At 34.1% G+C, this 16,796-nt stretch overlaps 1 protein-coding gene across 2 annotated transcripts; it reads left to right on the top strand.

The window, feature by feature from the left end:
- The first annotated feature begins 1,968 nt into the window (after window positions 1-1,968).
- On the top strand, window positions 1,969-11,575 carry LOC123911244 (katanin p80 WD40 repeat-containing subunit B1 homolog KTN80.4). Of its 2 annotated transcripts, XM_045962619.1 has the most exons (18): window positions 1,969-2,352; window positions 2,919-3,049; window positions 3,155-3,272; window positions 3,498-3,724; window positions 3,833-3,935; window positions 4,558-4,628; window positions 5,473-5,547; window positions 5,655-5,798; window positions 5,934-6,108; window positions 6,516-7,013; window positions 7,481-7,537; window positions 7,623-8,833; window positions 9,723-9,848; window positions 10,001-10,075; window positions 10,179-10,291; window positions 10,454-10,570; window positions 10,660-10,728; window positions 10,981-11,575. In XM_045962619.1, the coding sequence occupies exons 1-18, from the start codon at window positions 2,328-2,330 to the stop codon at window positions 11,039-11,041; spliced, it is 3,396 nt and encodes a 1,131-aa protein (XP_045818575.1). In that variant the 5' UTR covers window positions 1,969-2,327; the 3' UTR covers window positions 11,042-11,575. The 2 variants fall into 2 exon arrangements, with proteins under 2 accessions (XP_045818575.1, XP_045818574.1); XM_045962618.1 differs by having other exon boundaries at window positions 2,013-2,352; window positions 3,498-3,935.
- Window positions 11,576-16,796: the final 5,221 nt, after the last annotated feature.

Raw genomic sequence — 16,796 nt, 5'->3', positions numbered from 1 at the left:
TTGGTATATCTTAACATATGCCCTAAGGGCACATGTTAACAAGACCCATAATAATATAGTACTTTTTGATTTTCTTCTTCTTCTCTCACCCATAGAGGGGTGGTTTTAGGTCAATTTTTGGCCTAAAATCACCCCTTTACATTTTTTTCTTCTTGCTTTTTAATACAAATAAGTGATTTTCACATAGTTTAAGTCTTATAGTTTTGTTTTCATCTTTGCGATTTTATCCTTTGTTTTGATTTTCAGTATTGTTGTCCCGTCTTAGTGCGGAGTATTGTTGTCCCGTCTTTGTGCGGTGTTCATTTGTTTCAGGTTTGAAGATTAAGGTTGATCCAGTGCAGAACCAATCAATGACTTTTGTACCATCAACGCTACAGATCCGGCGACATGAATGTTCCGGAAACTTCAATATAGTCAAATATGTAGGCTTTTGCAATATGCCGTTTGATGCTATTAACACGGATGCTGTGAGTTTGTTCGCAGATTCATCCTTTTTGTTTTTAGCGATTTTGATTTGTATTGCATCGATGTACTCTTATCAATTTGAATGAATGAATATCTTTTATTTAGTCAAAAAAAAATAATAATATAGTAGTAGTAGTATACCACAAGAAACGGCACGTCAGCCACGATCCAATAGACATGAGCCATGAAATGAAATCGCAATGGCAACATCAAAGAAAACGAAGGGTACGTACATGGTTCTAGAGAACAACAATAGCCATGAATTCTACAGTAAAATAAAATGAAGAGATCTCTTAATCGATCGAGTTTTATATTTTAATAAAATTGCTACTTTTAAAAGTATAAATAAATGTATGAAATCCCTTTGCAAAATAAATAAATCTAATAAAAAATATTAAAAGTTGAAAAATAATATTTAAAATGTCCTTGTAAATTTAACTCAGTTGATAGAAACATCACACTATATGTGCAGGAGCCCGGGTTCAAACTTATTATTTGGTTCTGACTCTTGAGTTTGATCCGTACATATAAAAAAATATTGATTGAAAAAAGACAACCTTTTTAAATATTGGTTTATTTAAAAAAAATCATTTAATTCACGAGTCTGGACTATTCTATATTTTTATATAGTCACAAACTATTATGACAACTAGCCGCATATTCAAAGATCAAAATGGCTATTTTTCCAACTAAAAATTGTGTACAACTCGTTTTTTTATTAGCATTAACATAGGGATTATGCTAAACAGTGTCCCGAAACACTAGTTAAACATACCAAAAATAGAAATAAAAAATAAGAAAATTAATATTGATGAGATAACTTTTTACAATTTCAATATATTAAATGCACAATTTTAAAAACATGATTTTCTTATTTATATGCTTAATTAAACTATCTGGAGACACTTTTAGTACGTAATATTGTTCCTTGCTTACCGACTTACCGTTAGTTTGTATCCCCTTTGAAATTGAAATAGAGAGTTATTGCAACTCAACGTGTCCTTCCTCCCCCCACATTCAATTTATAAAATTACATTATAAATAATCATTTTGGTCATAAAAAATACTGTATTAGTCATTGTCACATTAATCTTTAAATATATATATTTTTTTTTTGACTAAACATATTAAAGATGTAAATACATTTTTAGTATTTTTAATTATTAATAATTATTTTTAGTCAAAAAAATTATTAATAATTTTATGATTAAATTGACCAACAAAAAATATATTTAAATATATTAAAAATAGCTTCAATGTTTAATAACTTATCAGTAATTTTAATACATTCGCAGAAAAATGAGATGATAATTGGAGTTTGAAATCGAGTCATCTACTTATATAATATACTATCTCTGCCAATTGAGTTAAGTTCAAAGAACCACAAATAACATTTATAGATATCAAAATTATGGTATATAAAAAGAAAAAAAATACAAAAAATAATAAAAAGGTACAAAAAAAGAAAAAAACACATAAGAAAAAGTAATAATATTTAATTATGACATAAAAAATGAAATAATTTAGTTATTACCATTGAAAAAATAAAAGGAAAGAGAAATCCATTCTTTCTGAGAGTTCTGAGTTCATCTCAGAAGAGTTGAATCTGAATTATTCTCTTTAAAATAATATTTTTCATAAAACCATTTTCCCTTCTGACATATAAAATCAAATTCCTAACTTCTGCTGAAGATTTTCATTTTTCATCTACCTAACAATCTGCTTCTGAATCGTGCTTCTGGAGGAAGCAGAAGCAGCAAGACTCATTTTTGAAGTCGACCCAAGTCATCAATTGGTGCTTTACTTCAGAAAGGAGTTTCATTTCAGCTCAAGAAGCTGCTTTCATTGGTGCCCAACAAAAAATGGCAAAGCGTGGATATAAAATACGTATCTTTTTTTTTTTTTTTTAATGAATAAATAAATGTATTATTCTTGATGAAATTGATTAGCATCTGGAATTGCTTCACCTTTTTTTTTTTTTTTTTTGCAAAAAAAAGGTTAAATAAAATTAGGTACTTTGTATTGAAATCTAGGTTAGGTGTGTATCTTTATAGCTTTGATTATTTTTTTTAATTTTATTTTAGTGTTTTTAATCTTTTAGTGAAGCAAATTTTGGAAGTTGAGGTGAAAAGTTTATTTATTTTTAAAATTTAGTATCTGGAAATTGTTGCAGAAGTTAATTGGAGTTTTCAATGTGTTGCCTTTGATTTCTGGGTTTGTCAGTTTTTTTTCTCTTTCATTTCTATCATTTGAAACATTCAGCATTTTTTTTTTACCTCTTGTATTTGAAAATCAAAATTTTTTTATATAAAGTTGTAGGTTTTGTTGGTTAAGGTTTAAAAAATTGATTTTCAATTTGTTGGGGGCATTGAATTTTTTTTTTGTTAATCTGATTTTGTAAGTTGTTGAGTGTATTTGTTGACAATGTGATTTCCTGAGCCTATAAACTTTAGAGGAATTTGTGGCTCATTCAAGCAATGTCAATTGTTTGACTATTGGAAAGAAGGGATGTCGTCATTTCGTTACAGGAGGAGATGATCATAAGGTCAATCTATGGACTATTGGCAAACCAGCTTCATTATCGGTCAGTGCAAGTGTGATGGCTTTTAAATTGGCTGCCTTTGTTTTTCCAGCATTTCGAGCATTTAAGCGTGGCCTAACAATGCTGATTGACTGTAATTATGTGCAGAGTTTGTCTGGTCATACTAGTCCGGTCGAATCCGTTGCATTTGATTCGGGAGAAGTGTTAGTTCTTGCTGGATCATCATCGGGTGTGATAAGACTTTGGGATTTGGAAGAATCGAAGAGTAAGTTAAGTCTTTAATTAGTCCTTAACTCCATGATGATCTTGGAATGAATGAAAACTTGGTGATCGTAAACTTAGACAGTTATTTGATCCAGGGACTATAAATTTAGCTATCTACATTGTATGCATAACCCTATAGGAGAATCCATAAGTACCATTTTAAGTTACAATATCCAATTTATTTTTTATGTGCTTTAATATTTTTATCATTGTTCTTGAAGTATAGTGGTTCGCACTGTTGCCGGGCACAGATCCAATTGTACATCTGTTGAGTTTCATCCATTTGGTGAGTTTTTTGCATCTGGTGCCATGGACACTAATCTAAAGATTTGGGACAACCGGAAAAAAGGATGTATTCATACATACAAGGGTCATAACCAGGGCATCAGCACTATCAAATTTACTCCTGATGGTCGTTGGGTAGTATCCGGCGGACATGATAATGTTGTAAAGGTAATTACAGACATCTATGAATCCATTGTAGTACACCTTACAATTGATATTATTTGTTACAATTTGTGTATCTATAAACTGCATGACTACCTTATCACTAATTTACAGGTATGGGATCTAACTGCCGGAAAGCTCTTGCATGATTTCAATTTCCATGACGGACACATTACGTCCTTAAATTTCCATCCGCTAGAGTTTCTTCTGGCTACAGGTGATTTAATGATTTTTGACTTGTTGGGACGCTCTAGAGTGGTCGATGTTAATGTCAGTACAATATCTATATATGTATTTTCATAATCACGTACTTCTTTAATTAGATTGATATGTAGAAGAAATCTCTATTAAATGAGTGATATAAATTTTAGTGCACTAAATGAAAATTTACTTAGATTTTATGATTGGTCGAGTTTAATGAAAAACGTGTTCTACCTTATGCTATATACTGTAATATATACTATATCTCACAAATATCTAGCCACAAGATTTATGCATGCAAAACCTATCTATAATTATTTCTGTGCTTTATTTCCCTTTAATTATCAAATCCTCAACCATGTCCTACCTAGAAATTGAATTTATGTCTAATTAAATTAATAGAACAATCAAACTGAAAGCATGAGGATAAACATGGTTGTTCTCATGTAAAAATTTCATCAATAAACATTAAAGATCCTTCTCTATCTCCCATAGCATCAATGCCAGTGTTTTGTTTTTTATAGCCGTTCCCTCTCTATCTTGGAAAATTCTAACAACACCTTTTCTATATACATGTATAACTATTAAGTTATTGAAAAAACAGTTATTGATATTGAAGTTCAAAAACTGTTTCGCAGGTTCAGCAGATAAAACGGTGAAATTCTGGGATTTAGAAACCTTTGAACTGATTGGATCTGCTAGGCGTGAGGTATTTTAACCGGCTGAATCTTTATTCTTATGCTTGAGAGGAAACTATCATATTCATATATTGTATGCTATATCTTGGGCTTGTTCTACTCTTATATCTCGCTCACAACACCTTTGGATAAGTTTCATGCTACTATTAAGTACTACTTCATTGCTAACTCGTACGATTCTTGACACTTCTTTCCGGTTTGTAATTTTACACTGTCGTTATGATCAGGAACATCACTCCATTTACTGAAATTGTCAGGGTTAAAGTTTACTTTAATATGCAGATATATGCCGATACTACAATATCTTTTCTTAATTTTAAACCTACGAATCCCTAAAACGTGTCAGTAAATTTGGCTTGATGCAGTTATTTCCTTTGAAGCATGCTAAATTGTCCACAAAAACTATGTTGTCCTTGAACTGTCTTTTTTGGATTTTCTTCGTATGGAAACTTATACATTTATTCTCCCAAATGCATGCACATTACGGGCATAAACAATAAACTTCATCAATAAGTATAAATTGCATTGCTTATCTGAAGTACATTATATTACTTTTTACTTATCTGAAGTACATTATATTACTTTATTGTTGAAGTTTATTGTTTATGCCCGTAATGTGCATGCAGATTATCTGAAGTACATTATAATGATTATATAACATAAAAACTAGTCCCCATTTCGTTATGACAGAGGGACTAATTTGTCCTCAGTATGAAAATGTTACTAATTTGAGTTTTATTATTGTTAGGGACCGAATTGTCCCGTCATAAATTTGTGAGGGACCGAAATGGGTCTTCACTCCAATTTATATTGCTTATTACTTATCTGAAGTACATTATATTACTTTTTTATCAGGCCACAGGAGTACGCTCCATTGCTTTTCATCCTGATGGAAGGACCCTATTTAGCGGACATGAAGATGGTTTGAAGGTAAAAATTGTTGCAATTTTTTTATTACATTTAGAGTATAGTATAAATAAATAATGCATCACATGTATCAAGATAAAGATTTCATTTGCAAAGCTCATATATTGCAGGTGTTTTCTTGGGAACCCGTTATTTGTCATGACACTGTTGATATGGGATGGACAACACTCGGTGATCTCTGCATTCATGATGGCAAACTTTTAGGGTGCTCATACTACCGAAATTCTGTTGGAGTTTGGGTAGCAGATATATCGGTAAGACCCATTATACACTAGATATGTTTAGATTATATATTTGGTTTCCGTATTATTCTGTAACAAAGAATGTTTTGAGATGCACGTGCTATTGTATGTTAGCCCTTATTCTGAGTGGTAGTTTCTATGTCTCAGCTTATTGAGCCATATGGAGATGGCTTGGATCTCAAGAAAGATGTAGGCACAGAGCAGAAAGACAGTCTTAAGGGAAGTAAACTGGAAAAAGTAAAGGTTGATGCAGGACCAACTTCTGGGTTTCGCAGCATTTCTCCTGATGAGTCGAAAGAGATAAAGAATATATATATCGACTGTAAGCCACTGATTTTTTTGTCTCTCCTCAGGTGCTGTTTGAAATTTGAAGTTCTGTATTAATTAGTTACAGTGTTATTGTTGTATTTAATGCGAGTATTATATGCCAATTTATTCTTTCACTTTAATGGTAGTAAGTATAACTATTGTTGCGGTAAAAAATAATTTCTCAAATTGTCCTCTAAATTTCGTTACTGAAACTGATTCTGCCAAATTTCATAAGTCTCTAGCTTTCTAAGTGACTCAAGTTGGAAAGTTTAATTTACTTGCAAGCATCTAGCAAATTTGTTGACATGATGAATGCATTTCAACGGGATACGTACATATTTTTAATGGTGTTTATGTATTTATAATTGTGATTACTTTGCTGACTGTAAATCTAATAGTGTTATTATTTTATGTATAAAGCTTCTGGTGGGAAGCCTGTTGCTTTACAGAGATCAGCATCTTTTAATTCTGCAAAAGTAGATATGATCGAGGAATCCAAAGAAATTTGTAACTCGGAAACAATGAAGCAGAATCCTGCAACAAAAGTTCAAGTAAAATCAAATGAACAAGCAACGAAAAAATCTCTCATTGTACCGAGGGACATTGCTGATGCTAAGGACTTCGCAAAACCTGTAAAAGAGACCATCACCTTTTCAAAGACAAAACCCGGGATGCTACTTAAACCAGCTCATGTACGAAGAGCATCCACAGGCAGATTTGATATGGATAAGTTTTCAAATGCGAACTCTGGAACTTTTTGTGACAGTGCAAGTAAATTACACAGTACGAAAGATCCTAAGTTACAAGGTGATCTTGGATCTCAGAATGAAGTCAAAGAATCTTGTGAAGATAAACATCCTATCACAGACAAGTCTGACAAAACTGTATCTCCATACAAATTTTTTAATCTGACAAAACGTAAGTTTTTCGTGTTAAACCCCTTGGCGGATTAAAATTGCAAGTCAACACTGATTATATTTATATATCATATTCTCTTATTTTTGCTTATATAGTCTACATTTCCTCTTATACATGAGTTCTCCTTAGTTATACCATGTGTAGATTGTTACCTGAAATCATTTCCCTTAACTATTTGCTTCTTGTTTGAATTATTCTTTTTTGTTTTGATCCTATTCACATGAGTAGCGAATAAATTGTTGGTCAACACTCTTGAAACATAAGATCTTTTAGGGATGTGAAAAAGCATATGTTCTGAGTAGTAGCTTGTTGGGATTTTTGTTCTGACCTTCCATGTATAAGTTCATTCAATCAGTTATGTTATGCATACTTTGGATTAATATTTAAGCTTCAAAGTTGTGTCTTTTGAGTTAAAAAGTGATTTTTTTTGGATAAGCATTTACAAGTGATTTTCTGATTTGTTTCAGGTGTTGAGTCCTCTACTTCCAACGAAGAAATTGCTCCAGTCAAATATGTCAATGGAGGTTTGTCATACTTTATGAATTATATTAGTAGTTTTGAAATGTATAGCCACTGAAAACTGAAAAAATCTATATTCTATTATTGAAGTAGCTGTTGTACGAGGAAGGACCCGTTCTCTGGTTGAGAGATTTGAAAGAAGAGAAAGTGTTCAAGTCAATGAAGATCAAATTAATCCACCCCTCCCCACAATTAATGAAGCAGCTGGAAATATTCATAATGAAGATCAAACTAATTCATACCCCTCCACGGAATTTGAGAGGAAAGAAATAATTCCCCGCAATGAAGATCAAACGGATGAGTTCCCCTCCACAGTATTTGAGAGGAAAGAAAGAATTCCCCGCAACGAAGATCAAACTATTGCAACCCCCTCCGTGGTATTTGAGAGGAAAGAAAGAATTCCTCGCAATGAAGATCAAAAGGATGAGTCCCTCTCCACGGTATTTGAGAGGAAAGAAAGAATTCCCCGCAATGAAGTTCAAACAAATGTGTACCCCGCGACGGTATTTGAAAGGAAAGAAAAAATTCCCCGCGATGAAGATCTAACTAATGAATCCTCCTCTGCGTTATTTAAGAGGACAGAAAGAATTCCCAGCATTGAAGTTCAAACTAATGCATACCCCACGGCGGTATTTGATAGGAAAGAAAAGATTCCCCGCGACGAAAATCTAACTAATGAATCCCCCTCCACAGTATTTCAGAAGAAAGAAAAAATTCCCCGCGATGAAGCTCAAACTAATACACACCCCACCATGGTATCTGAGAGGAAAGAAAGAATTCCTCGGAATGAAGATCAAACAAGTGCATCACCCTCCACGGTATTTGAGAGAAAAGAAAGAATACCCCGTAGTGAAGTTCAAACTAATGCATCCCGCTCTTCGGTATTTGAGAGGAAAGAAAGAATTCCCCGCAGTGAAGTTCAAACTAATGTCTCCCCCTCTATGGCATTTGTGAGGAAAGAAAGAATCGCCCGCAGTGAAGTTCAAACTAATGCATCCCACTCTATGGTGCTTGAGAGGAAAGAAAGAATTCCCCGCAGTGAAGTTCAAACTAATACATCCCACTCTATGGTGTTTGAAAGGAAAGAAAGAATTCCCCGCAATGAAGTTCAAACTAATGCACCCCCATCCACGGCATTTGAGAGGAGAGAAAGAATTCTCCGCAATGAAGTTCAAACTAATGCATCCTCCACGGTATTTGAGAGGAAAGGAAGAATTCCCCGCAATGAAGATCGAAACAATATGCCCTCCATTCCTAACTCAATATCTGACATTGATGAATCTCCCAGTCCCAACATACTGGTAAAATTTCGTCTCAACTTTCTCCGAAGCTTATACGTTTTAGTTAAAAAAATTCTTAATTATGTATGTAGGTCCAAGTTTATAGCTTCTAGCCTGCAACTATCTAATTGAGATTTTTCTAGGTTTGATAGTATGATATACATAACTTTGGTCGTTTTTTATATTTTATCTCAGTTGTAAAATCTGTAATTTAACACGATATCAGGAAAAACTTTATGTTCCTTCATTTTTCTTGTGCATATGTCATTGATTTCTGCTTGCTTTAGTTCTGTAACTCCTGTTGAGTAGTATAAAGTAGGCATATAAAGTATTTAGTGACGTCTAAATATTTATTAGAGGAGTTTCTTGTCTTGCAACAAAAAAGCAATTAATGTAATTTTTTTAAACAAAGAAAGAAGATAGAATGGAATTATGAATTAGCCTCCTCTAAGATTGATAGGATGTGTTTTACCAAATTTTTTCCTGCAAATTTGGGGCTTAAGGTTTTAGGTCTATGGTGTGTTTAAAAAGATTCTTGGTATGTGCTACACTGCTAACAGTAGGTGTGTTATATATAGCAACTACACACACACACACGCACACATGCAATATCCTAGTTGATATGCTACACTGCTAACACATATTTTTCTCTTAAACCGTTGCATGAAATATCCTAGTTGGATTTGGATCATTGCTCAATTGTTACTGCTTTTCTATTTTGATTTTTCTGAATTTAACTGTTTTCTGTCTTCTATAATGTACAAAATAGAAAACGAAATATCAATTGTTTTGAGAGAATGTGAGAGTGTGAGAGATAAAACACAGTCATGCTCTCTCATTTTCACAAGTTGTTGCTTTGGGGTACTTATAACTACTAAGTCATGTTTATTCTGTTATTTAATTTTGTCAGAAAGTTGAACCTCAAGTTTCTCAAAGGGATTCAAACTCTCCAAATGAAATGACAATAATTGAAGGTCTGATGGAAACCCATGATGCAACATTAAGTAATCTCCGTTCACGCTTGACAAAATTACAGGTAATTTCAGTTAGTCGCCAATATAGTTTTTTCTGAATAAAAGAGAAGAAAATATTAATGTGTTTTTGTTCGTAAGGAAAAAATGTTAGAGATTGAAAACATTTTGCAATCAACGCCGCTTACTGGTTAGTGATTATAATGTGTATTTGTAGGTGGTGCGGCATTTTTGGGAACGGAATGATATCAAAGGTGCTATCAATGCTTTAAGAAAGCTGCCAGATCAATCCGTGCGTATTTATTGAAGTTGTTGTGTTGTGTGACACTTGTTGGTTTGTTTCTGTTCTGTATTAGTGTTCTGTATTTATTGAAATTAGTTTCATCTCGATGCAGGTTCAAGCAGATGTTATTAGTGTTCTTATGGAAAAGATGGAGATTCTTACATTGGATTTACTTTCTTCCTTACTTCCTGTGCTCACAGGTTTGCTGGATAGCAAGACAGAAAGGTAATTTTTCATTAATACAATGGTTTTGAAACTCATGGTGAGAGTTGAATGTGGGAATCAATGATATTGAGTTCAAAATATATTATATGTTTCTGATGTCCGCATTGTATAAAAGTCATAATCTTGTGTCTGCGAGTCATTTACTTTATTTTTAATGTGCAGACATGTAAAGGTGTCACTAGATATGTTGTTAAAGTTTGTGGCAGTTTTTGGTTCAACAATAAATGCAACCATTTCAGCACCTCCCTCTGTTGGGGTTGATCTGCATCGAGAGGAAAGGTGTGTCAAGTTTTCAATTAATTTTCCATTCTCTATCTTATGTAGTTTATATGTTGACAAATCTAACTTGTATGAAATCTCGAGGACAGGAGGGAATGTTGCAACGCTTGCTTTATGGAACTGCAAAAAGTCCAAACCATTCTTCCATTGCTGATACGGTAATCTTGTATTTTGTGGTTCCTTTCATGTCTCTAGTCTAAGTTGACTATGATTTTTTTATGCATCAACGAGTTTTATTAAACAAGAATTAAATCCATCTTTTGGTTAATTCAATACCTTGCTAGACTTGTGACCGAGTTGAGTAAAATGATGCTTAGTAAACCTTTGAACAAAATGTTACTTCATTTACGTGTTGATACAGAAACCGAGATTTACATTCTATTTTTTTTTCTTTTGATTATTTGACGCAGGAGGGGTGGTTTATTGGCCAAATCGTCCATGGAGCTAAATCTTGTTCTTCAACGATCATAACAGATGTTTGTATGAACATGTGAAGGAGTAACTTGCCTTGGTGCAAATTAAACATGAAGCTTTCATATGTTGGATTGTTATAATCATATGATTGTTAAAATCGTAGCGTTTAAGCTACAATTTTGTCTTGATGATTTTCTCTGTTAGTTGTTGTCATCATCATCACCGGCTTTGTTGATGGTAGAGCATTGTATCAAATGAGACATTTTATGAGAGAGTTGAATGAGTTCTTTTGACCTTGTCTTGTATAGACACACTTGAAGGTGGAAACCATACAAGGATCTTTGTCTTCAACAATTATGAAGACTTGTTGTCCTAACTTCAATTCACTGATCTTGGCTATTGCTATTGTTTGTATGTAATTCTGGTTTTTCTTCAATTTGTTGCTTCTTGTTATTAGTGGTAGTGATATTGACCCCTATATGTTGCATTACCCCAAGTGGGGTGTATTAGATGTATGTAGTAGCTTCCTTATTTCAATGTATATCTCATATTTTGTTCAGTGAAATGGATTTTCAATTTTTTTTGTTCAAACTACTCTAGTGTTATGATTATTTTTTGATAGTAGTCTTTACCACCATTTAGCAGTGATTAATCTCCGTCGGTCCCTTATCATTATTTGAATGAAGTTTTTTTGCTTGCATTAAAAAACCACTTACCTTTGAAGATTCCACTACCCTTATACTATGCCAACAACCCCAATTCCATAGGCTACCTCGTAAAACACACCATCTTTCTCATCAAACCACCACCACCACAACAACAAACACTCTCCCTTGGTTGATCAGAATCGGTCCAAATGTAAACAGTAAAACTCACCTCTGGAATCCCCTCGATCTTCACCAAAATTTACCTATTGATTTCCGTTATAATGTCCTCGACTTTAATCAACTCTCCATCGTTGAACTCAGACATGTGTTCGTGCTTTACGTCCCCGAAATTGGTGACTCACTTCAAAATGATCCATATCCGGATTTAAACTTGGATGAAAGTCGGGTTTTGCCTTTGTTTGATTATCCCGATTATTTCAACTTACTTGAGGCTTCCGGAGTGGATCATGAAATGCTGCATTGGTAAAGTTTCTAATGTGATTGTGATTGTGATTGATAGTACATATATAATGTAGACACTGAGTATTTGATATATTGAAGAGTTATAATTTCTAATTGATTATTTTGGGTTCTACTTCTATATTTCTTGCTACCTCTGAGTTACACTCTACCTGTCCAAATTATATTGCTGAGGTAGTTGTTAGCAGCAACAATTTTCTGTTGTGACTTTACCAAATAATCTAATTACAAAAACTTTTTGATTTCTAGTCAGTTCCTTCCCTTCGGTTGAATGATTCAATTATGGCAAAGCTCTAGTATTTTTAAAATCTTGTTATCATTAAGAATTTCATTTTTTTGTTATGAATGAAATGATTTGTATTGTCTACTATTCATGGCCCTTTGGTATGTTATAGAAGTATACTAAGAAGACAAAGGAGATTAAGTAATGAAGAATGCGAGTTGCTTTTCTGTGTGAGGTATATTGTAGGATTTAAAATTAATACTTTTGTATTCGTTATCATGGAAGCTTTGCTTATGTAGTATGACTACGTTGTTACATAGTAATTTCAATTTTCTTACGGGTATTTGGAGGGCCCGAAATCTTAAGACATTATTGAATTCGAATATTTGTTATTCATCCGCTTTTTAGCTAACGGATTCAGTTCGTTGTCTAAGAAGCGGTCAATGATATTTTCGGAATATAGCAGGAAGCGTGAAAAAATTTAGAGGATGCCAAAAAAAAATTCTCCATGTAAGTAATGAGAAAAGCATGTTTGGTGTTTGGTCCATGTTGTTTGTAATGTACTAGTTTGTTCGGATAGTAATTTTGCGTGAGTAGCAAAAGCCAATCAAATGAGTTTTTTAGGTTATAGTATTTGATGGTGATGTATCCAATTAATTTTATTTCATGGTCAAGGTTACTTCTAATGTTGTTTTCATTAAGAAAAGAAAAAAGACACAATATGATACTTACTTACTCCTCAAGGAGTTAAAATCTGACGTGGATGCTGCTAAATTTGTGATATTGTGGAATAAGAAGTGGCACGTAAAATAAAGGCACACCTCCTTGGTCCTAATATAGTAACATTTCCAATGGTGTCTAATGCAAATGTAATAATGTTTGTTTTTATTTTATGCCGCGATTAGACAATGTCCAAGTATAAAAATAGCATATGTTCATTCATCTGTCCAAAAAGTGATTTAAATATGGGATTTAATTTCAAGAAAGGTAATTCCAATTTCACTTTTGTTGCTTGAAACTTGAAAGTATCATCTCTATGATTGAATTGATGGTGAGTTCATCAAAATCACAATACTATCGAAAAACTAAAAGAATGTCATTTATGTTAACATTATCGCAGCTCACTGGTAACACAAACACCATAACTTTTGTCTATATTAACTTATCTTTAGGAAAATAACCTGTAAGCATGAATCATGAGTTTAGGCAACAGTTTTTAACCGTTGTCGGTGTACAATAGATAAAATAATTTTTTTGGCACAATGATCGATTAAATCGAGGAACATTAATTCTATCGTTCACTAGCAGAGAGTATAATTGAACTAAGAGCATTGCTCTATATAGTCTGACCGAACATAAGTAGTGTCACCAGAAGGATTCAGACCAAAAACTTTGAGAAAAACAGACTAAAGTTCCAAAATTTCACCACTAAACCAACCTACTTCGATTTGCCTATGTATATATTAAAAATAATAATAATAATAATAATAATAATAATAATAATAATAATAATGCCATTTCCAAATTGCCTTATATATAATACTTAAATTGAGTCAAAAAATTGCGTCAAAAGAAGTTACGATACATTTACTTTTAAAAATATTGAAATACTATTAAAAAAATAAAAATATTGAAATTCAAATGAAAATAAAATTTAACTAATATAGATCGTTTTGTTGATAATAAATATTCAAATTACTATAATATGAATTTCAAAAGTTTAGCTTCTAAAAACATTACAAACCATTTTATATTTATTAATTAATCATAAATCACTGTGCAGTACTGTTGTGAATTCGGATTGAATCACACCAATAAAATAATTGATGTGTGCAGCAAATAACGATTAAGCAATCAAATAATGAGATCGGCAATAAAAATCACAAATCAAAAGATAAAGCGATAAAAGAAAAGAACACAAGAGAATTGTTTACCCAGTTCAGTCAATGTGACCTACTCTGGGGGAGAGAGCAGCTCTCCGATCCACTATCAAACTTGTTCCTTGATTACAATGAAATTCACCACAAGAGTTACAAGATTTAGAGTTTTTCCTAAATCTACCCTAAGCCCGAATTTCTTCCCGTGACCAAGAAATTCAATATGAAAGTGTTTCCCAAGGTGATAGAATGTTTCCCTAACCCTAGAGTCTTCCCAAGATGAAATCTCTCAACCCTAGCCTTTTTGTTAGCCTTTGAAACCCTAAAAACCCCTTAAAAAAGTCAGAAAACGCATAACATATATATAGGCCCGCAGACACTACGCCTGGGCGCAGCCTCCCACGTCTGGGCGTGAGCAACCTGAGTTCAGCCCAGTTTTTTCACGTCTGGGCGCCAACTCCCACGCCTGGGCGTGAGCAGGCAGAGACTACCAAAACATGATTTTCTGATTTTTACATTATTTCAAGGCAATATTCAACAATTCTCCACCTTGCCTTTAAATCAATGGTGATGGCGACTTCTCATCAACCATCGTGCTGCTCTCTCCAACCTCCGTCTACTCTTCAACGAAGTTAATCAAGTCCAAGCAATGCTTGAACTTAGCTCTAGGTAACGATTTGGTGAACATGTCAGCTGGATTCTCCTCCGATGCAATTTTCTCCACCATGATCTCTTTTGTCTCAATCATGTCTCTTACAAAATGCAACCGAATGTCAATGTGCTTTGTCCTTTCATGATACACCTGGTGATTTGCCAAATGAATGGCACTCTGATTGTCACAATGTATCTTCACACATCCTTGATTAATCCCCATTTCTCCAATCATACCCTTCAACCATATGGCTTCCTTGACCCCTTCAACAAGGGCTATGTATTCTGCTTGAGTTGTTGACAAAGCTACAACAGATTGTTGATTGGCCTTCCACGTTACCGCTGTACCGAACAATGTAAACACAAAACCCGATAAGGATTTTCTAGTGTCTATGTTACCTGCATAGTCCGCATCCACATATCCCTCCAAAGCATCTCTTCCTGGATCAGTTCTTGTGTACTTCAGACCACCCTTCAAAGAACCATTCAAATACCTCAAAACCCACTTCAAAGCTTGCCAATGAACTTGGCCCGGATTTGCCATAAACCGACTTACCACGCTAATTGCATATGATAAATCAGGCCTACTACAAACCATGCCATACATGATGCTTCCAACCCCACTTGCATAGGGAGTACTCTCCATCTTCTTTCTCTCATCCTTGGATTGAGGACACTGTTTTATCGACAACTTTGAATGGTAACCAAGTGGCGTGTTCACTACCTTAGAATCTGTCATTCTAAACCGCTCCACCACTTTCTTCAAATAATCATGCTGAGATAAAAACAACTCACCTTTACTCCGGTCTCTCAAGATATCCATACCAAGTATCCTCTTCGCATTGCCAAGATCCTTCATATCAAATTCACCATTTAGTTTCTCCTTGAGCTGTTGAATCTCTTGCTTGTCAGAACTTGCCATAAGAATATCATCTACATAAAGAAGAAGGTAGAGAATGACTTTCTCATTCCTCTTCATCATGTACACACAACTATCATAGTTGCTTCTCACAAATCCAGTCTTCAATAAGAAATCATCAAACCGACGATACCACTGTCTTGGACTCTGCTTCAACCCATACAAAGATTTCTTTAACAAACACACTTTTGAATTGTCTTTCACAAAACCTTCAGGTTGTTGCATGTAGATAGTTTCTTCTAACTCTCCATGTAAGAATGCGGTCTTCACATCCATTTGTTCTAACTCAAGATCATACATGTTAACAATCGCCATAAGTACCCTTATAGAACAATGTTTCACCACAGGTGAGAAGATTTCGTTGTAATCAATCCCCTCAACCTGAGTAAAACCCTTTGCTACAAGTCTTGCCTTATACCTTGGTGCTTCGACCCCTGGTATACCTTCTTTTCTTTTGAACACCCACTTGCTACCAACTACCCTTTTATTTTTAGGTAATGGCACAAGCTTCCAAGTCTGGTTCTTCTCCAATGAAAGCATTTCCTCATTCATTGCCTTCAACCAGTCTTGACTATCTATGCTTTCTAATGCTTCCCTGAAGTTCTTTGGTTCCGAGTCTTGCACTTCTTCAGCTGCATTCAAAGCATAACAAATAAGGTCAGCATAACCGAGTCTATTAGGTGGACGAATAACTCTCCTCTCCCTATCTCTTGCTAGCTGATAGTCAGGAACAGTTGTATCATCACTTCCACTTTCATCAGGTACTTGAGTCTCATCCTCCTTTTCCCTCTCATCTGTGGAAGGCTCCACCTCAAACTGAATTCTCTCCACCCCCGTTTCTGGTCTTTTCTCAAGGTCTTTGCACTTCATCCCCATTCGGGTCTCATCAAAAGTGACATCCCTGCTTATGATAAACTTTGATCCTCCAGGCTCCATCTTCCACAGCTTGTAACCTTTCACACCTTCAGGGTAACCAATGAAAACACACTTCACAGCTCTAGCATCAAGCTTATCT

The sequence above is a fragment of the Trifolium pratense genome, linkage group LG2, assembly GCF_020283565.1.
Source record: "Trifolium pratense cultivar HEN17-A07 linkage group LG2, ARS_RC_1.1, whole genome shotgun sequence".
NCBI lineage: Eukaryota > Viridiplantae > Streptophyta > Magnoliopsida > Fabales > Fabaceae > Trifolium > Trifolium pratense.
The sequence above is the reverse complement of the archived record's forward strand: the minus strand, read 5'-3'. Positions and strand labels throughout refer to the sequence as shown.